A 22,393-nucleotide genomic window follows, 5' to 3' on the forward strand; every position below is an offset into this window, starting at 1 on the left:
ACCGGTATAATAGTCACACAAGGTTAGTGGACAAAGCTCAATTTATCTATTGAACAAATACCTGTTGAAATATGATTATCAGGCAATTCACCAGTGTAAAGAACAAAGTCTGTAAAGTATGTAGGCTAACATAACGTGTAGCAAAGAAAAAAAATCTTACATACAGTTAGTTAGTTAGACACATTAGCCATAATCTCTTCATAAGGTGATAGAAAGTTGACATTTCAGTCCCCTTAAAGAGTTAAAGACACAGTCTCCCCCTGCTTCTTTCCACCTTGAATCCTGACATAAGTTATGCAACAGCAACGGAGCCTCACAATTAAGCAAGAGATAGTTGTCTAAACTTTTAAAGTTCAATAAATAAACTTGGCATCAGATTATCAACATCCGAGACCGCAGCTCGACTCCAGCTCAAACACTTCTGTCAAACTGTATAAATACTCTCAATCACTCTGGATTATCTGTGGGCTCCTCTTCTCTGTCTGTCTTTTTAAATTTCCTCTGAACCTTATGGAAAGTTTGTCTGTCTTGAGCTGAAAATGATAGCTTATTGTTCATTCACTCCTGAAATAATCTGAAGTTTACTTTATTTTGACAGGCTGCATTTTCTGCTTGTTAGTCTGATCCCTGTTGTCTCTGAGAGAAAGGTGGAACTAGAGTCCTGTTGCTATAGAGCTGCAAAACATTTATCTGACAGTGTTTTCTGTTAACCATAACAAAAAGTCCTAACCTTAACCCGGATGGTCACCTTAACAAAAGTTATAAAAAAACCCTTCATCAGTTCATTTCTGTCCCGCTCTTTGGTCTCCTCTGTGACTCCTGAATCAGGCTTTAAATGTGTTTTGAACACTGTAACCTGGTGCAGCTTCAAAGCCGACCTTGGGTTAATTAGATAATTGTGTTTGTGTTTTTAACTCGCTGCCCTCACAGGCCGCTCTGACAGACAGACTAAACTTCCTTTAACAGGTTTCATCTATAAAAGCAGAGAACAAAGCACATCTGGTTTACTGGCTCTCAGGACCAGGCCCGGGCTCTTCAGGTGAGATCTGGAGGAATTCAGAGAGCGTGGATATTTAGTGAAGATGATTTTTTTAAAGATGGACACCTGCTGCAAGATAAATCCAGATCTGTTTCATAATCCTCTATTATCTTTAGTGATCTCAGATCCTGGTCTTAGATCAGAGTCAGAAAACTCAAAACAGGAGATGTTTTGATTTAACATAGAGATAATCTTCAAAAAGTCCACATGAAGGTACCACGTCAATATCAACTTGACCCTCTATTCTGAGTCCTGACATTAATTTGAACCACTAAACGCTCATGTAGGTCAAATTTTTGGGGTGAGAGCGTCCGAATCTGTCCAACAAAGCTCCTGGCTTACTGGGCAGACGCTGGCAGAGCTAGGTGTGTTTTCACAGCTCAGCCAGGACAACGGAGCTTAAACCAGCAGAATACCAAAATGGATGAATGAATATGTTTTCATCTACAGTCATGCTTCAGCTGAGATATCTCATCTCATGTGATGGAGGACTGTGCTGCACGGCAGAAATGTGCTGTAACAGATACGGATAAGGCATAAGACATCCATCCAGTGTGTCACCTGATAACGAGGTATAGATTTACTGTGACGATGAATACGTCTCTGATATCTGAACATAAAATATCTGAGAGTAACTGAAAACCTTCATAAATCATGACTCAGCAGATGCTCATATTCTCATACAAGTATACTTTATTTTATACAGCTAGATGAGTGTATACATAGTATACAATACAAGGACAAAAATAAAAATAATATTAACTGTACACAATGTAAAAGGAGGAGAATAAAAATGTACAATACCATCTTTTAGATGATATGACTGTGAGCAAAAAGCACCAGAAATGAAACAAGTTTCTGTTGAAAGAAGTGTCAGCGTTGTCTTAATGGTGGGATTAGAGGGTGAACTAAGGTCTGCAAAGCTCTTATACCTCTGCACAGATGTTCATTATCACATGAAATCCAAATCTTGATGTGTCATTTTCAATCAAACCCTAACAGTCTCCTTAAAGGCACTGTGAGGAGTTTTCATGTTGATTCTGGTGACCCCTGTGGACAAATTTAATATTGCTTTTCTGGAATGAAGACTTCATTTCCCATCACCATCACCTTTTGTGGTGAAAAAAAAAAGAAGAGTCTTGTTTGTTTGGAAAGCAATCAAATGAATACAGATCATCTCTCAGACTCTACTCGTCTTCACTCAATCGCAATGTGACAACGACTAGACTTTGTCAAATTTGATTAACAAAAGATGGCAGACATACTGGTTTAATGCTTAAGCAGTAATCACCTGAAACCACTTAAGCAGTAATCGCTCTAAGAAAATGAGGCAATGCAGAAGTGTAAAAATCTGCAGTTTGTTAAGTGTCGGCTTGAGGCTGGCTCCAGGAGACACAGAAACTACATACACACCAAGGCAAACAAGCACTTTCAAAGCAGAAATGTATGTGTTGATCGCTAACTGTACACACTGTACGGGAAGGGAGGGGGGTGAATTAAGCAGTTTACCCAATCAAAAGCGAAGCTCAGTTGATTGACAGGCAGATGCCGTCTTGTTGTTAGTGTAGAGGCCAAGAACCTGGCCCATTTTCCATTTTGAACCCTGCCCATGATTCGCTTCAAAACTCAGTTTTACAAACAGACGTCACAGACACTACATCCCTTTATCATACAGTCTACGGTCATGATATATTCTCTGTTGTGCCAATAAATGTCTAAAAATGTAAATATGCTGCCCACAGTCAGACCCTTTAGTCCTCAAATATTAGTGAAACATTCACAAACAGACATAAACATTAAATCCCGTTCAAAGACAGTGAAATCTTTTAGGTTCTTAAAAAAGCATCAGTGAGACCATTACAAACTCATTTGAAACTCCAAATAGTGCCTCCAAACAGTGCCTTCACCGAGCACTGAGGCTGGCTCAGTGCTCGGTGAAAAGGATGTAGCCTTCGTGGTGTTAACCCTTTATGTTTTTATCTTTAGGGATCTCTACCATCAGATTTCTTGTTGCTTTTAAATCAGAGGTAGTTGCACCAAACTGCAAACCCTGCTGCTGCTGCTTCATCGTGCTTTACTTTGAAGGGACTACACATCAAAATATGATCATCTTGAAACTATTTAGCATGACCTTGGATCTATTGGGGAGATGATTGCTGGGGTTATTAAAAAATAGAGAAGTCACCTCATTTCATCATAAACCTTCTAACAACATTTAAGGGACAGGTAGGATGACCTCCTATTGGTTATTAGAGAGACTGCAGGTTTAAAGCTCCTCTGTGTAGGCTTCATTTTTCAATCCAAGAGGCTTCATCCACTTCCTGTCCACAGGAAAAAGCCTTAAAACAACCAAACCGCACACCTTTAAATACTCACTGGTTTAAAGAAAGGTTGACTAATTAAAGTGATGTGATTCCCTGCATGGACTTTGCACAATGGCACACATCAAGAACAATAAACAGCATACAAATAAGATTTGTAAAATCTGGCAACCCCACCAAGAATCAACAGAGAACATGAAGACTCCTCCCTCCAGTCTGTAAGTGGATCTGTTTTTCAGTGATGTCTGATGCTCTCCAGCTGTTACTTAATGATGAATGTTGACGCTGGACGTGTTGAAAGTCTGAACCTCTGAGGTGTTGTAATCCCTCCTCTCAGTGCATTTCTGTCTATTTGATTGTTGAACATGGCCAATATGCAAAATATGGAGTCCAGACAGACGCCCTCACACTTTCCAAACTGAGGGTGTGACACCAAAAAATGGATTTTTACCAAATATTTTTAAGACTGCAGATATATTTTCTTCTTAGTTACATGTGTTTGCAGCTGTGCGAGAAAATGCAGCTATAGTTATCCAACAAAAACACGTTGTGTTAGAGCAACAAAATGGAAAACAGGACTGAAATAAACCAGAATGTGTTTGAGAACTGACTGTTTCATAAAAGAGATCATTCTTTCATCAGGTTAAATCAGCTGAAAAACAAACATCTTTAAACCTAAACTAAGTATTGAACAACAGTTGAGTTGAAAGTTGAAGCAGCATTGATGAAGTATGCATGAGCCAGGCCTCTCAGCGTAACAAAGTCAGAAAACTGTAAAGCTGAAGAAGTTAAACCAACAAAAGAAGTTTAAGTCGGAGCAAGGTAGTAATCGTTTTTGGCAGAATAAAGCGAAGGCAGCTTTTGAGCATGAAACACTCACCCCTGGTTTTCACAGAGCTTCAAAGAGGCGTGCAGAATCTCTCCAAACTTGGATTCCTCACTGATCTTAAAAGAATTTCTTTTGGATGCTGGTTAGTGATCTCTGTTCACAGCTCTAAAATGCAGAATCTGTTGGATCAGAAAGGATTTTGGTTTCAGACGTGATCTGGTTTGTTTGTAAGACTCACAGCAGAGTAACAGCCACAAGACCGTCAGGGGCTGTTGACTTTTTGCAGGGTAATGGTTCATATGTGTCTCTCTTTCAAGTTTTTGACATATTCCTCAGATGCAGACCTAAGCGTTGTTGGTGAAAAGTCGACAAACTATTGCTTTTAGCTGAAAACTGTGCAGCTTTCTTTGAAAACAGGCCGTCTGCAATCCAGGAGAATTTAGAACCTCTTGTTGGTCTATAAAGAAATTCAACGCGCTGAACGAAGAGTTAGGCCTTTACTGGCTATTCTGGCTGCCTCCAAAAGTCATTCGTGAAGCCCATTGACTGTGTATAAAGTGGACAGCGTGGCCCCTCCAGCTACCACTGTACGGTTTCAAAACCAAAATACCCTGATCACAGGCGCAACCACTGGCAGCAGTTGTGCAGTCAGAGTCTGCGCAGTAGAGACTGTGAGGGATTCTGGGAGAATCTGAGTGGAGCCAGGTGACTAAAATGATTATTTTTATTTCTTTCTAGGGTCTAATCTCTTCTTGAATCTACCTCCCAACATATTTTACAATCTTAGAAAAAAATACATGAGAACGGCATCTGTCAATCAACGTTAAATGTGATGTAAAACCCTGTTTTTGACCTCATATAATCTTTTTAGAAAAGAGAGGACTTTAATACAAGGCAGCCAAATAATATATTCAAATCACCACGGCAGTCGAACGTGAGAAACATCTCTACGAGGTGTATTAATTTTTTGAATTTTGACACCAGCCCATCTGGAATGACTGGAGAGATGGATTTTTTTTTACCAATATTTCAACCAGCCACCAGGGGGAGCAGTTTTTGTGGAGACCTCACTTCGAGCCGAGCGAGATGACGTCCTTTTTTTTTTTTTACAGTCCATGGTTAGGCCCTGTTATAGCCAGTCCCTATTATATCCAATGATGCAGAGACATGAATTAATTTGTGCTCTTAGAGATGTTGGAGAAATCCACACACTTCACACTGTAATGTTGATGTTTTCAGTCATCCTTCACATAAAAAGCACAAAAGAAGCAGATTCTGGTGAGCAGGAAGGAGAAGTTAAGCTCCATTTAACTACTAAATATTTATGCTTTCATAGGATATATTCAAGGTGGTTTTCTGTCTTGACAGAATAAATAATTTGAACTGTTTAAACTCCACTAGTCATCATATGAGCTCCAGGAGGTGAGAGTTTGACAGTCAAAAGTGCAGGTGATAAAGCAAAAGGCTGTGATCTGTGCAACCTGCAGTGATACTGCACATCACAGGAGAGCCACAGCGTCTTTGAAACTCTTTGGCAACAAACAGTGAAGTATGTTCAGTTTGGTTTACAGAGAACAGACGGAGATGTGTTAGTTTTAAACTGCTGCAGAAAGTGTTGTTACATTCAACACACAGAGTATTATCAGATCCTATCTCCAGCTAAACTTATCCTTGAATTTTTTGGTCCCTGGTAAAATGAGGATTTCTTTGATTTTGGTGAGATATATAAAGATGGTAACATATGCATAGCATGTACTTAGACTGCAGGATACAAAGTTTCTAAAGCCACATTTGAAGATGAAACTGCTCTGAAGTGATCGCTGTCAGTTTTGATTTTTCTACATTACATGACTGCCAACAGCACCAAATGAAAACAATAAAGTTACTGAAAGGTATAAAACTGCATGGACCTGCATGAATGATACAGTACTGTTTCACATTTTGATTCAGTGAAATGAGATTAATGTCGTTTCACAGGTAAGATAACTGCAGGTTTCTGCAGAGGGTCAAGTTCCTTCTCATGACACTTTCTCTCTGTGTCCTGAACTTTAAATTCCCTCATTGTTTCTGTGCAGTTTGTGATCATTGTCTCTGGATCGTCCCCCTTTTTTACTCTCTAAGCACTCAGGCACTGTGTCATCTGTCCTGGTCGAGGTAGAATAAACTTGCTGCAGAGGAACCAACAGTTTGTCCTCCTGAGACGAAGTCTGTCTCTTCAAACCAAAGAGGAAAACCATCTCTGTCTCCTCTATCCAGCTTTCTGCAGCAGACACCCTACAGGCACAGTAAGGCTGCTTCAGAGAGTGTTTCCTCTCAGCAAAGCCTCAGAGTCCTTATCATGCTGATGAGGGCTTCAGGTTCATGTCAAACCATCGATTTGACTGACAAAATGAGTCCTCAGGCTGGATCTGACTCAGCTCTGCTCTAACACGGCCTCAGGTTGCACAGGTCCAGTTCCTGAGGCTTCCTCCTTCCAGCACAGTGGTCTCTGGGTAGATTCAGGCCATTGTCTGTCATGCATCGCACTGACCGCCTTTTGTAGCCCCTCCCACAAGACCTGGAGCAGTGAGACCACGCTCCTGCATCCCACATGGGGCACGGATCCCCACACGCTCTCGAGGCCACAGGTCTGTCGGTGCTGTCACAGTCCACTGCAGGACGCCCGTCCATGCCCTGACACTGCACCAGCCTCTTCTGCACACCGCTCCCACAGGTCACCGGGCAGGAATCCCAACTTCCTGTCACCCAGTGGCTCACCGGCCTCTTCCCCATCATCTGCTTCTTTGCCTCCACCTTGTTACTGTCCGACAGGACGCTGTTCTGAGCCGCGTGGCTCCTCTCCTCTTTCCGTAGAGTCTTCTCCTCCTTGCTCTCCTTGGCAATGTAGAAGGAGTACCTCACCCTGGGAGGAGTCATCTTCCCCACAGAGAGCACCTCCACGGTCAGAGGCTCCTGCAGGGGTCGGGTGGCCTGGAGGATCTCAACAGAGGTGGAGGTGCCACTGTAGCGCAGTAAGCTTCCTTTAACCAGGAGGTCACGCTCCACCGCCGACACCACGTAGTTCCCATTCAGAAGGTACTTCCCGTAACGGTTCTTCACCGCCAGGTAGTTTTCATCACTGACCATTCCTCTGTAACCACGCTGACGGATGTCGATGTTAGAGGCACCAACAGGAAGCATCACCACAAAGTTATAGCCATGACTGAAAGAGAGAGGGAAGATGTATCACGTTAATGTGGTAAGAGGAGGGATGTGAGTGAAAACCAAGCACTCAAAGGCATTTTGTTTTCATTCTTTGTATAGATACAGTTTATAATGTAAGACATTTTCATGCAGCTGATCATCATATGATAGAGGAGTTTATAGTGAACAGGTGAAAGAGAAGAGTGGGAATCAAACAAAGTTACAGGGACCATCAGGATGTGCCTTATCTATTTGCCTTCCAAAGTGCACCAATATGTAACAATCCACTGGAGATGTCTCTGAACAAGGTAGTGTACTTTCATCATGAGTCTACCTGGAGAATATTGCCTGTTAGCTGAACAATCTCATTCCAAATCTGGAAACAGTCAGTCTAAAGTTCCCCCACATCTTGCCTCAAGAATCACTGCAATACTTACAGAAAAGTTGCCTAAATGTGGTCCACTATGCACCTCCAGAACTTCCCTTACTTATGGGTCTGCTGTGGGGTCTAGACTTGTGTCTGTGGTAAAAATGTAAGCGTACTGCTACTGTCTTGGCCATGACACTCTTTTTCCTGGTTACACAAAGGTTTGATCCAAGGGTTAGGTGGCTGCAGAATAAATGAACTCTCGACATCTTTTAGATAAGCTTCGGACAACCAAGCCTTGATAGTTTGGGGACCTTGCAAACCACATGCTCCTCACAGTGGCAGACTATGTGCTTCCACAAGTAGAAACACTTCCCTTTGGTGTGGATGTGGGGGTCAGAATGGTTGTGCACACAGCAGATGTAGATGCAACACAGGTAGCACCGATGGTGTCATCATGCCATTTATTCAATCACAGCAAATGTCCCTGACTCTTTCCTGTGATCAAACTTTAGCTCACCAACTTTCTTGAAACTTTTTCTAACACATTGGCAACAAGTCTGAAAAAAGTCATGATGAAAAATGATCTGTATGGTCGCACATGCAGCCCACCTGGGTAAAGTCTGGAAAATTTTCCAGAGAGTTTTTAATGTGTAAAAGGACCTAAAGGAGATAGATGAAAACGTTGTTTTGTCCTAGCAGCATGTGCAGCTTAATGAAATCTCTTTGGAGCTAAAAAGGAGCTTCATAAAACAATCTCTGTCAGTCATTAGCTCTCAAAATCATCCAAACTTTCCGCTCTGGACTCCGGAAATGCATCAGACATCTGTGGTTGGTGTTGGAGTCTGATGTGGTGCTAAAAAAAGGAATAAAAAGTCCTGGACTTGATATTGACAAGTTGAATGTGGTTTATAAAGCTCTACGAAGACGTCCTCACTGCCAAAACCCGATCTGGAGCTGACCGTGTACTAACAGTGGTTCACTGGATGCTGAAAGAGGACTTACATGGGTCTGGTGAAGAGCCCTGAGACCTTCTTGCAGCCCTGGTTGTCCCCGCCACACACACCACATTTATCAAACTTCTTGTTCGAGTCCAGCTTGCCATCACATCCGGCTTTGATGCATTTTCCTTGAACACACACAGCTGAGGTATCAGGAGAGCAGGGCGTCCCGTCCACAACCTGCAGAGTCAGAAACATCACATCAGGCCAGTTATTATGCAACTACAGGGAAAAGGAAAGCTCAAGACAGAAACATTTGGCACATACATGTTCCACAGATTTACAAACTTCATTCTTCTGACTAAACAGACATAATAAGCCAAAGACCTTCAGTACATAAACAGAAAGTCACAGCAGCACCACAGGGAGTGTACAGTGTCCTTTAGTGTAAACGAGATGTTGGCTCGTGTGGCTGCTGCAGGATGGTTTCCTCTCTGGTTGCATAAATAGTTGCTGACAAGCCACAGCTGTGAAGTGATACTGTCCCTGCATGTTTCCCTCTCTCACCACTCCATCAATCCTGCAGCAGCATCAATCGCTTTCTCTGATGCCAATAACAAATCACCTCTTACTGATCCGAACCCTGCTCCTTAAATTTTGGAAAAAGGTCGAATTACAGCTGGTTGTTACTCTCCAAAGTCAGGACAATGTTTAAACAGGGAGCTGCTGCAGATTTCCGCCAAAATTATTCAACTACCTGAAAAGTTTTAGGTTGTGACAAGGTGTTCAAAGATGAGGAGATCAGGTACAACACAAGGTGCGCACTGAGCTGACACTCAAAACACAATTCCTCGTACTTCTGCTGCACACAGGTCTCAGTGTGGTGGGACTTTATTTCACTCTCACAGCAGCATAATGGAAGCTGACAGCATTGCACCAAACTCTCTACAGGCTGCAACCACATTTGCACTAAAGCTAGCAATTATCGGCCTCAAACCAGCCTCCAGATGGTCGGGTAATTATGTTTTGCTGGTAATGTGAAAGCAGTCAATATGTCATTTGCTGTGAACTTTTCAGAACTCATTGGAGTTTCTCTACTTTACCAACACAGAGCTCCCTCTGGGTCTCCTAATGAATATAATCTGTGTGCCATTGATTCAGTGAGGTTCATCAGATGGTGTGTGTGTGTGTGTGTGTGTGTGTGTGTGTGTGTGTGTGTGTGTGTGTGTGTAGAATGGTTAAATCAGAAACAAACCTTTGGAGCGAGGACGTAGAAGTACCCAGTCCCGTTGGCGCGGCAGATGAGCTTACATTTGTCTTTGGGGGAAATGCCTGAATATTTGGGGACCCAAACCACGGAGGAGCCCAGTCTGTTGGTGTTCAGGTTCAGGCCATTGAATGCTTCACACTGCTCCTCACGGAAACTCTTACCTACAGGTGTAAAAAAACAAGCACAGATAAGATCTGGAGCTGATCCAGCGCTTGTGTTGATTGTTGTTGACCACTGACTGTTGCTGAGTATTTAATCAACTCAGTAAGATGTTGTTATCTTCATGGCTGGTTGTTAGATTTGTCCCCAGCTCATTTCTTTAAGTTTCCACTGGTTGATATAAAAATGCAAAAAGCAAAAGTATGCAGTGGATTAATGGTTCACAATTTTTTGGGACCCCCAAATAGAGGTGCAGGAGACCAGTATCCCCTGTTGTTGGAATAGACTAATAGGTCAACCCAAAAACAGACCTACAAAACAATCAAACAAAAACGTCCAAAAATGCTTAATTCAACTGACCCCAAAAAAATTAGACTACCTAAGTATGTGCACATGTTTCCATGTCTAAATGAAAGCCATTTTCTTCATAGCTTTACGATAATGGATGAAATATGCAAGTGTAAATAGTGTCTGATTTTGGAAGGTATTTTGTGACCCCCAGTAGCTAACTGTGAAACACAATAGTTGTTTGTTTACCCCTTAATTTGAGAAGATAAACAGCCTAAAGGGTTAATGATGCAGCTCTCACAGATGGTTTTGTTGCTGCTAACAGAAGCAATGAAACCAAACTTTGGACCAATCATTTATTTAGATCCCAGAAATGTAAATTTAGAGCCAAGGTCAGGAAACAATGGGTTTCCTTCTGAAATTAGGACAATCGAAAGTCATTGGCAAACACACAGCTGTCTTTGAAAACTGTGACTGAGATGTCCACTTCTAAAAAAAAAAAAAACATGTTTGAAGCACGTAGAAGAAACTCTGGCTTATGGGACCAGTTGTAACTGAGATGTGCTTGTCATGATTTAAAGCATTTTTAGGTCATGACAGGAAACCTGTAAACAAAACTCTCAGCCCTGGAGATCATAAGTAGAAACTTCCAGAAATGAGCAAATGAAGATAATGCTGAAGAGCAAAACCTGCAGTTCCTTGAGTATCCTTGAGCCTGCTTGTAGAAGCAAGTGGATCCCAATCAGAGCCCATTAGATGCTCCTTGTTCCGTGTTATGGCAGATTGAAAATGTACCTGCTCCTCTTGGTCTCTATACTCTTGCAGGTTTCATATTTGACAAACATCTGGATGCATTAAAGTTGTTTAACAGGCAGAAAAACTAAATCTTCAACTCCACTTTTTTGTTTGATTCTAGGTCATCTGAAGCTCAATTGGAGTCATTATTTATGATATGACGATGTCCATCTTTGGGCTTCTTAAATCTTGTCAGAAACTGATGAGTAGTGCAAAAGTAACTTCATCTTTGTTGCATATTTTCAAGGGAAGGAACAGTGGATTACTGAAGTTGCGCGATGAGTCTGAAAACAAGTGCAGCCCACATAATCAATCCCACAAGCAGACTTTTGTTTAACCCATTCAAGTGACTTATTTTCACTTTTCTGATTTACAAAAGAAAAAAAAAGACATACAATCCTCCAGACAGCAGCACTATGCGTAATGCTTTAATATTCAAAGACAGCTGAAGTTGTGAGACTTAGTATCAGATTCTGACCATTACTTGTGGTTCCAGTGGCGTGCACAGACTTTTTAAAGGGCAGGGCCAAAAGGGAAAAAAAGGCAAGTTAAGAGGTGTACTCGTCAGCGAAGATGGCATTAAATGCTGCATGATTTTCAGTGCACTTTAGCATGTGTATTTTCCCACCCAAAAGGGCACTTTTGTATCTTTCCAGCCAGGGGGCGGTTAAATACGTGATTTTTGCCCCCAAGAGGGCACTTTAGCGTGCGTTTTTAACAACTGGGCCATGAGGGACCCCCCTGCCCCCCTCCTGTGCACATCACTGTGTGGTTCAGTGTACATTAACGTATGTTTATTTAGCAAATTGTAGACGAGTGTACCTGCTTCAGGACAGGAGTTGAGGTTACAGGAGCGGTATTTGACTCGAAGGCCATAGCAGAATTTGCCTCCATTTTCAGGCACAGGGTTGTCACACTCTCTCTTGGCCAGCTGAACTCCTCCTCCACAGCTACGGGAGCAGTCTCCAAATGGACCCCACTTCCCCCACTTTCCATCCACCTGTGGTAGAAAACATGCTGAGTGTTACTTTAATGTGTCAGCACAATAAAAGTGATAACTGGATTAGGTGGAGCCTCCACTCTACTCTCCCTCACCTGGATGTGCATGGTGGTGTTCTTGTCCATGCAGGCTCCTCTGTAGCAGACCTTCTCGCTGCCACAGTTGGTGCCGTCCGCCCATGGGAAGTGCCGGGTTTGGCAGACCAGCTGACCACGAGCCTTTCCGGTGCACCACAGCTTGGAGCAGGGCTGCATGTACGGGCAGGGTTTGGATCCGTGTCCGAAGGCGAGCTCACACTGACGGTGTAGGCTGTAGCTGGACCCGGGGAGGTTGTCCGAGAGGGAGAGCTGCCTCTGAGGCTGGTCCAGTAGACAGTCTCCTGCAAACACAAGCAGACAGCAGAGCAAGAATTCAGACTGCAGAAAGCGAGTACGTGTTTGGATGTAACGGGTTTAAAAGTCAACAGGACCATGCCTTTCTGCTTCAGCAAATCCTCTTAACTCTGGTTAATTAATTTTTAACAGACAGGGCTTTTAATAAAGGGGGTGTAGCAGAACAGAGCTGTCTTCAACTCTGGGGTTTCCTTTAGTTAACGACCTGTTTTATTGTTGTTAAGCTTTTTTTTAAATTTACTTATTTTGCTTAGCAACTCTACTCATTGTTGGGTTGGGCTGAGCACATATCACTGTCTTTAATCTCATTTAAAATGTACCTAAAGTTGTTTTTGCTTTTGAACCTTTAGACTCCAACTGTAATATTAAAGCAACTTTATAATATTCCATGACATGGACATAAAGATAACACACACTGCTGGTTTTGTTTGTATGAAATGAGACAAAGCCTCACATGAGACAGCACAGGCCCTGAATGGTGTTTAGAAAATGAAAATGAATCATGTTGGAGTGACAGCGGCATAGCTTTGGTGTTTGCATTCAGTCATAAATTGAGTCTAATTTAGTCTTTTACACAGAATCCACTCCTGGTCACTTACGGGAGTTTATACTCCTGGCATCAAAAGAACTATTGATGAGAAAAAGACCTCACATTAATATTCCTATAAAAGTTCAGTTCATGGGAATGCTTGACGTTTCCCATCATTGGTGCATGAAACTTAACATGGACAAAGACTTCCTTAGAGGCAAGTGTTCAATTTGATCTCTGTCTCCATTTTTGTCCCCTTAAGTTTTCTGTTCTGGAGAAATCTCGGTGGGTTTGTAAACCTTTAAAGGCACCTTTGAGACCAATACCTGCAAACAAGAGCAGGTTTTGTGGTCTAATTAGCTTGTTGTACAAACGCTGATGAATTCATTAAAGAAGAAACTTTGACATGAGTATCTGCTGTCAGTTATCTGCTACAGCTACACCTGAAGCCCTGAAACACTGACCCCGGGAAGTCTTAAAAGTGGACTTAGACACCCTGTGGATTAAAACACCAGTCATCCTTTGTTCTGAGAAGCTTCAGTTGCTTCCTCATGAAGATGCTGTAACATGAAAGCTGTGGACCAGGTGTCCTTCAGGTCACTACAGACCCTTAAAACTGTGTCGTTGCTGTTATTTAAAGACTCTGTGAGGAGGACCATTCTCCAGTTTTGACGTGGCTAAGATGGCGACTAACAACTAACAGTCGTTGGATGAAGTTAAAACGGACATCTGTTAAAAACAACTCTGTTGCTGTGTCTCTCTCATCCTCGAGTGCTGACTCTAGACTTTTTGTTTTGTTCATGTCCTTTTCAACATTTTAACCAGTTCATCATTAATTTTCAGTTTTCTTTCTCGTTGTTATTTATGCCAATGTATGTTTAGTGTTTCAGATGAGTTAATTGACTCTGACTTTTTGGTTTGGATCCTGTTTTGGGGAGTTAATACACAGATTATTCCAAGCCTGTTTAAATACTCAATCCTTCTTGTTAAATATCCAAAGCCACAATTTTATTTATTAACAGCAGGCCGCTAGTATGGAGTGGTTGCACAGACGTATCTCCATCCACAGACCAACGAGGGGGGCACTTTAGCATGTGTTTTATCTCCAGAGTGGGCACTCCAGCACACGTTTTGATCCAGAGATGGACTGTAGTCATATTGATCTGTCAGGAGAAGTCTTGTTGATTTGGTTTTAGTTACTTTACTGTCAAAAAACAAAGAACACAGAGGTTTAAGACAGAAACTGGAGGTTATGTCAGCTCCTTACATATTTTAACATCCTTCACTGTTTCTACACAAGTTTTATCCTGTTGTCTTCTTTTCTTTGTTGTCGGTCAGCCAGGAACCACGAATCTAAAGTTTTCTGCTCTTCAAATAAATGGACAGCGATATTAAAATATCCTCTGAGTTGTTGATTGACTTATGTTGTTGGAAGCTGATGTTTTGCCACATTGTCAACAGGAAATGTGCTGGACTTCTTCCTGCAGACTGTAGGCTCTTATGCTTTTCTACTCAATCACTAAACATGACCCCTAAAACAGTATTTTAATATTTCTCTGGGCCTGGGTCCTTCAAAGTAAACCGTAAAACATTCTGCCACGTGAAAGCCCTCTAAAGTTCACGACAAAGTAGCACCAAGGTCTGCTTTTTCATCTTTGTGGGTAAAATTAGATTACAACCAGCTGAGAGTCCTGAAGTCTGAACAGAATTACAGCTCCATCTGACTCCACACACTCAGGACAGGAAATGTTTACTAACCATGACCTCTGTCGAGGAACTCGGTAATGATGGCCGCGCTGCACACAGACCAGGGCCGGCTCCTGTCGATCTGGATCAGAGTGGGAGACATCATGTGGTTGTCCCTCAGCTTCCCAAAGACCTCCTCACAGGCTTTCACGTTGTCGTGGGGCATGTTGAAGACGTGGCCTGAAAGAAGGAGGAGGAGGAGGAGACAGACTGGAGGTCATGTCTTTGTTAAAGTCGAGTGCTTCTATTTTCAATCATGGCGTGATTTAAAACTCGATAAGACCCGGTGAAATCCCTGGGAAGCTAAACTGAAGTGTCTCTGGAACAGACTCCCTGCCAGACTTCACTCCACACATGTATGTATAAGGCAAAGAGAGCGAAACTTGGCCTGATCTGAGGCTGATGTCATAGCAGACAGGAATGCACTTAAACATGGGAATATTCAGCGGGCATACGTCCACGTCCTGAACCAGCCCGACAGGAGAGTTCAGTTCCCAGGGAAATCAGTTCAGTTAATACCAACATAAAGCTCCTTCTAGGAGGAGAAAAGCATGTTTCAGTGAATTCACTCATGAAACGGGACCATTTCAGGAGGAAATTGTGTAATTACTAAACGTGTATGTTAACAGTGTAAACTTATCCCTCCCCAGAGGCCTTAAGAGTTACTGTGACTCTGAAACATGAGTCATGTTTCCTCTAAACCTTCTTAACCCCAGAAAAGCAGAGAAAAGCTGTCACTTTGACAGGATTAGGTTTAATTAAAGAGATTCAGGAGTTTGTAAGCTACATGTGAGAAATTGCACAAACTAGTAGATAAGTCAGGATTAGCTGTGGTTAGCCTCCTTTCCATTATTTTCAGGAACAGAGAACAGAAGATAATTAGAAGCTGTTTCAGTGAGTATGAAATGAAATACTTTTATGCTTCTTTTTTGTGTTGAAACACCCAACTTTGATTAGATACTTGTCTTTTCAGGAGTAGTTTTTTTGTCTCAATATGAAGCACTCTATGAGCTCAGTTTGTGAAAAGTTCTGTACAAATATTTTCACTTAGTTATTTACAATATTAAGATCAAATCAGTAGCTTGTGGTGTATTCCAGGTAGCTGGTAGCCTTCTTTGCATTTCAGGACAGCATGTTTCCATGCCTGTAGTCCTGTAAGTGGCTCTTTTGTGAAACTCTTTGAAATTCAGAATTTCAACCCATGTTTATTATTGGAGTCCACAACAAGACTATTTTTTTCCTTTTTGTTTTAATTTGTCTTTTTGAAGTGTGTTCATAATTTACCAAAAATAAGTCCATAAAATATTGAATTTTGACTTTGGCAATTAAATCTTGAGGATTCAAAGAATTAACGACAATTCCGATGTCATCATCAAATCAATGATCAAATCATTTGTGGTTGTGTGTGAGAGAGTGAGAGTCATGAATCAGTGCCAGAGCTTGACAGTCCCAGTCAGAGAGTCGGCACATGTAGAAACCACAGACTGTATAAAACCTAGACTCTGTGATGTCACCCATTGGTTTCTAAAGCAGAGTTTTAGACCTATTAATTTAATGTCATGTCATGTACTAGAAACATCGACTAAACCCAACTTGGTCAACCTAACAAAAGGCAGTGAGGTGGAAATGGGTTTTAGCCTCTTTGCTAACAGTATGCCTACCTGTCAGTTAAGCCAGCAACACCTCTCAATTTACAAAACTAAAGAGTTATTAAATAATTATATCCTCAGAGTGTGATGATAGAGAGATGAGCTATTCTGACCAAAACCATTTTTGAACCAGGTTGTGAACATGTTCATTTCTGCTGTAAGGATCAGTTTTTGAAACGGTGTGTATGTGGTTTTTGGGGCTCCTAGAGCTAGCCTCTGGGGGACACTTGAAGAACTGCATTTTAGTAGTTGCTGCTAGCTTCAAATAGGTATACTAGTTAAAAGTTATGCCTTCCTACACATCTGAAGTTATTCTGTCCTCACTTCTATGGATGTGTAAACATAGAGCTCATATTTTGTCCAGGGTTTGGCAGATTTTGGGGTCAAACCGTCTGAAAAGCTTGTCTGAAGTTGTAATGACTGCAGTCTCTCAGGGCAAATGTTCCTGATCAAAGAGCATCCAGCATGCACTGATCTCCACCTTGACCCTGAGACCTGCTGGTTTTGATTCAGACCATCTGATGAGGAGCTGATTTGCACACAGGACGTCAGGTGGATGTAATTTAAAAGCCACCCAGCAGAGCTCCAGGACATATAGATCATCATGAAAGTTGCACAGCCCTCCGGTCAGACCAGACCCTCCACTGATTACTCAGGTTTTCATCTTTCAAACCTGACTCTCATGACATTTTAAACCAAGGTCACATTCAGCTTTTTCTCTATGCCACATGTGCATTAGCATACTTTTTAAAGTGAAGTACTCAGGCCTTATTTATGAAAACCTTCCTGATTTGTCTCGCACTGACTCACCGAGCTCGTGGGCCGTTGTGAACGCTGAGGGCAAACCATCGTCCTCGATGACAGAGCAGCTCCTCTTGGGGTCACACATGGTCCCAACGTCTGCCATCCCCAGAGTGTCACAGGTGGTGGCTCCGCAGAGATCCTGTGAACACAAACACACAAACACAAGCGTGATAACTCTGAAAAAAGTCTTCATGAAGCTTTAAAATCAGATAAGACTCATTCTAGGAAGGTCTGTGTGGCTGTGCTGGGAGCTACAGCCTGATCAAACCATGTGGAACACTAACACAATACACGTGAGGCTCTGGTTTACAAGTGTATTACAGTGAAGGATCGGGGCAGATAGGCCACACACCACCTCTTAGTGTTTACTCAAAGAAAGAGGTAAGACGGCTTGATGAGTTTCACCTGCAGCATATTAGCTGGTTAAGTTACATCGTGTTTTTTATGTTTTCATCCATTCTTATCATTAGCTTAGCCTTTCTGCTTCTTAATGCCTGTGACAGTGTTGTCGGAACATGTCATTGTTAGTGGCGCTAAAAGACAATCACCCTGAAATAAAGTAAGAATAGCCACCATCTCAGAAGGATTTCACATCATTATTTGTTCTGTTGCTTGTGAAGGCATTAAGTATTATTTTACTGGAATGTTTCCATAGCTGTTGGATGGTCTGCCCCCAAATTTCAGAGCTGTACCACAGAACTACAATCAGAGCAGGTGTCAAATTCTTCCAAGGCTTCAATTTGAACAGATATCGCAGGAGTCATTTAATTTATCATTGAATTTAAACCTGGTAAGAGTTTAACACTCCAATAAGATAGGAAACATGGAATTTTGCTGAATGTCCAAATTCAATTGGGTGGCTAAAGCTAATCCCTGAATCACTTGGTAAACTGCGGGAAATGCGCCGTTCTGTAGCATAGCACAAGATCTTCAAGAGACTTGCTGAAATGATGAAGTCATCACATTAAGCCTCTTAACTGGCTCACGACCCGTGGAAGAGCGGCCTCAAACACCAAGGTTTTAACATAGCTCCACACCTGACAGGTCTTCAGAAGGTAGGCCAATCAGAGAGAAGGGGTTTGTGATGCAGGGAGCCTTAAAGAGACAGCAGCTACAACAAAGTGTGTCAGACAGAGGCTGAAATATGGGTTAGTGTAAAGCATGTAAAGATACAGCAGGGCCAGAAGAGGGACAGAGTAAAAACCAAAGAATTGACAATTCCCCCTCTTTAACAGCCTGACTCTCACCTGACTGTTTCTGTGTCACATCATAAACCTGTGTTTCAAAGATATTCACCCTCGGTGGTTTTGGTAGTTTCTGGGATATTATGTAAGACTTGTCATTTTTGGGACATTAGCTTGCTGACGTTAGCAGTTAGCACAAACACTCGCTTCATGCAGCTTCACGTGCTGCTGATTTATGAGCTCTTGGCTTCTTAATCAAAAAGACATCTCCTCAGCTTCCTCCCGATGGAACAACACATTATTATTGGAACAATTTGTTTTTATTGGAACCGTTTATTGTTAGTAATGATCTCATTGAACGAGAGCTGCTTTGTTTTATCCCAGGGCTTACAGGAATGTCTAAGAACTAATTCTGTCTTTATTTCATTATTTCTGCTCGGGATGATCTTATTTATTGGATCAAACTGTCTTCTCTGTGCTCTATTAGTGTCCAAACTAAATATTAACACTCAGTGGACAGTGAACTTGCTAACCCAATGATACAACACGGCCTTGCGGTGCCAGAAGCTGCCTCTGCCAGCCATGTGTATCCCTCACCACTCACTCTCCATAACCTATTACAAGGCTTTTTTCCACCAGCAGCTGCGCTCTTCGTGCCCAACAAGGACCACAACACTGGACCTGCTCTTTCCATATATAATCATCCTCAGTGTAAACAAGGGACCCTTCCTGCAGCACGGTGATTCTCTGCTGGTCCAGACCTAGAGGTGTTTTCACTTGTTGCTATGCAATGAAGGCGCAAGAGCTCGTATCAGATGGCTTAACTGGATCTAATGGAAAGCAGGCGACAGTGAGCAGGCAACAGAGAGCGACAGATGAGAGATTATGGAGGAAGATTTGCTCCTCAGTGGTCAAAGCTCTTGTATCCATGTGAGATTATTAGCTATGACAGGGCTGAGTGCTTCATTATCTCTCAGTGTACAAGAGTTGAAGTCTATGAACAGTTAATCTGGAGCAGGACTGGACTCTTATAAACCTCTCTGAAGGGGTCAGGTAGGTACTGTGCTCTTAGAGCTGCAGACAGAGATGAGGTGTTAAGTGTGCACTGTTTTTCCCAAATGTAGGGAACTCACAGCTTTCTGCTTCAGCACAAGTTTGCAGAATTCTCTTCACACCCCAAAAGTAAAACCACAAGTTAATTAGACCACCATGCACTGGGCTGCTATCTACCTGCACTAACAGCATGTAAGCACAGTCTTCAGAAAGTGAGCTGCTTCCACAAAAGTCTGAGTTACATCCTGCAGATTTACAGACACTCCTAGAAACACTTGTGTAACCCTTTCCCCTATTCGCTGCTGCATTCTACCTCTATCTGTCTGTCCACCCTCCTCTCTAAGGGTCCTGAGCTGGTTCAGATGCAGGCCTGATCTTTGCACAACAATCTTCACCAACAGAGAAATGTCTGAACTCTTCTTGGTGATGGTGGTGTTGTGGTTCCAGCACTCTTCTTACCCATCCTGCTCTGTCAGTGAGAGCGCACTGATCTGTTTGGGGGTGGTGGTTTGGCTTTTTGCCTGGTTGGATTCTTTCTAAATTGAGCTTACTCTTTCTAGCGTCTCCAAATCTGCTGGACCAAGCTCTGCAGAAACAAAGAGTGTAATTCTATTAACACTAGAAAAGTTTATAGCACAGACTGCCATCACTGTATGTCGCTCTGTATGAATTACTGACCTTTAATGACTATGGCTGCATCATCTCTTTGCCTTAACTTCCCTCTTGTTTTCATTTCATATCTAGTAAAATGGGGGTGCTGGGCACGCTGGCAGCCTCAGAGTTCTCCCATTCCTGTCCTCCCAATGTTATTGTCACTGTCTTTTCATGTTGGCATGTCTCAGAAGGGATGAAATTGTACTGTAATGTTATTTCCCCTCGGGGACCAATAAAGTATTTCTGATTTAAGGTTAGTTACACCTGTCCCTTCATTTTCTGAGTTATGTGAAGTCAACAAAGGCTGCAAATTCAGCACAAAGAGGCTCAATATTTCTTCAAATTTTTTGCTAATATGCATTAAGTGTCTGTATCCTAGAGGCTTTACATGCTCTTCTACTCCAATCTCTGCACCCCCAATGCGATGCAACCCAGCAGTGCTCACTCCTTCCCCTCCTTACCTGTCTGGTGAACAGTATGGCAGTGTCCCAGTACTCCGGGTGCTTGTCATTGTGTTTGTTCAACTTCTTCTGCCAGGAGCAGAAGTTGCGCAGAGTCAGAGCTGCGTTACTGGAAACCTTCGGCCCCTTGTCAGCTTCATTTATCACCATGAAGCCCACCACCACGATGTTTATAGAGTTGAGAATGCTGGGGTGCTTGTAAAGCCGGGCTGCTACTGACATCAGGGTCAGGAGGTAATGCTTCAGGTCATCCCCGTGAAATTTGGCCATAGATTCATCTGCCACCACCAGAACCTCCACGAACCTGGGGATGGAAGCGAACCTCTTTGACCTCCCCAGACTTTTCAGCACAGTTTCTGTTAAGCCATCTATCTCCACCTCGCTCATGTGTTTGTATTTCTCCAAGGACACGTTGAAGTTAGAGTCAGGTGTAACTCCACACCTGCTGGTGAAGTTGCCGGCGTGCGCAGCGCGTCTCCTGCGGTGGATCACATGTGTCCTGTCGAATGAGTTTGCAAATCTAGACGCGGCAGCTGCGTCTTCAGTCCGGCTCTGACTAATAAAGTATTCCATGCCGTTATAGGAGAATCCTCCATGGAGACCCTTGCACAGGCTGAGCGCAGCAAAGGAGACCGGGTCTGTGTTGACATCCCCGGAATAAAAGCATTTCCTGAGGTCAGCGGTGGCGGAGGAATTGGATACTGAGGAGTCGCTCTCAGGTAGAGGACTGTCTGGTGCAATGAAACCAGAATCCGGAGCAAGGTGGAGATAAAATTCCTGTTTGAATGCACTCAATTTGAAAACAATCTGTCTATCATTGACCTGCTCCGCGTGCTGGTTCTGATGCTTTTCGTGCTTTTTGTGATCCACGCGAACAGGTATGCAGAAATCCACCTCCATGCAATATGAGAGATTTAAATAAAGTAGAAACTTTGTAAGAAAGATCAAAGAACCAATGAGTGCTGCCATCTCTGCTCCTGTCCAGCAAAGTCTACTCTGCAACTCGTCTGCGCTTGCATGCAGTTTAAGAAGTTGTGCGTAAAGGCAAGGAGCGCTGCTCGTGCGTCCTTAGAAAACTCTGCACTCTCTGCCTTCCAGCTTCATTCCCATCTTGCACCGTTTTGACTCTGGCCACCGGCTCCTCTGAGCTGCTGAGCTTTAAAGTCGCGCGTAAAAACCGAAGGTCGCCATCAAGTGAAATCTTGTGTGCGCGCAAAGAGAGGGAGAGAGGGAGAGAGCTCATTGGTCATGCGTCTCGGTTTGAGCTGCAGACTGCAGCCACTTGTAACTCTCCAAATATTATTGTTGCTGCACAGCATGTGTGACAGGAGCTGGAGCATCATCCCTCCTCCCTCCCACAGCCAGACTCACGGCGAGGCGGACTCACGGGAGGCAAACACACAGGATGAGGACAGAAACACGGAAAAAGACTCAACCTGGTAGTTTTTGACATTTCTAAAAATTGAAATTAAATAAAATACAATCGAGACCTATTTCAACTGTAATTGAACCTTTTAAAGCATATATTTAATTACACTTTCTAAACATTCCCACGCTACTTCCTCTCTCCGAGTTGTTTCAAAACCACTTTGAATAATCTATCCACAGACAGAAAAGATCAGCAGACACATGAGTTAATAAAGAGGTTACACATTTATTCCCACTCCATTTCCCCTAATGCGCACAGAAAGTTTGAGACGTCTGTGAATTGAAAAGCAGGGAAAGAGCG

At 42.7% G+C, this 22,393-nt stretch overlaps 1 protein-coding gene across 1 annotated transcript; it reads right to left on the reverse strand.

Moving 5' to 3' along the window:
- Positions 1–2,529: 2,529 nt before the first annotated feature.
- LOC141798428 (A disintegrin and metalloproteinase with thrombospondin motifs 15-like) lies at positions 2,530–21,841 on the reverse strand. The gene is made up of 8 exons (XM_074680368.1): positions 20,665–21,841; positions 17,319–17,451; positions 14,872–15,039; positions 12,288–12,571; positions 12,015–12,192; positions 9,936–10,111; positions 8,745–8,920; positions 2,530–7,391 (listed from the first exon to the last, which is right to left on the reverse strand). Exons 1-8 carry the CDS (start codon positions 21,631–21,633, stop codon positions 6,614–6,616), a joined length of 2,862 nt encoding a protein of 953 aa, XP_074536469.1. The 5' UTR covers positions 21,634–21,841; the 3' UTR covers positions 2,530–6,613.
- Between the last annotated feature and the right edge of the window lie 552 nt (positions 21,842–22,393).

The sequence above is a fragment of the Halichoeres trimaculatus genome, unplaced genomic scaffold (genome assembly GCF_033239565.1).
Source record: "Halichoeres trimaculatus isolate MK-OKI-2021-1 unplaced genomic scaffold, fHalTri1.1 fHalTri1_scaffold_9, whole genome shotgun sequence".
Classification (NCBI taxonomy): Eukaryota; Metazoa; Chordata; class Actinopteri; order Labriformes; family Labridae; genus Halichoeres; species Halichoeres trimaculatus.

Bases quoted from the DNA above. Each gene is read 5' to 3' on its own strand.
- LOC141798428 (XM_074680368.1), bottom strand. From the start codon at position 21,633: ATGGCAGCACTCATTGGTTCTTTGATCTTTCTTACAAAGTTTCTACTT. The intron at 15,040-17,318 runs GTGAGTCAGTGC...TCCTTCTTTCAG, and splicing joins CACAACGGCCCACGAGCTCG to GCCACGTCTTCAACATGCCC. The intron at 10,112-12,014 runs GTACACTCGTCT...TTACACCTGTAG, and splicing joins CAACTCCTGTCCTGAAGCAG to GTAAGAGTTTCCGTGAGGAG.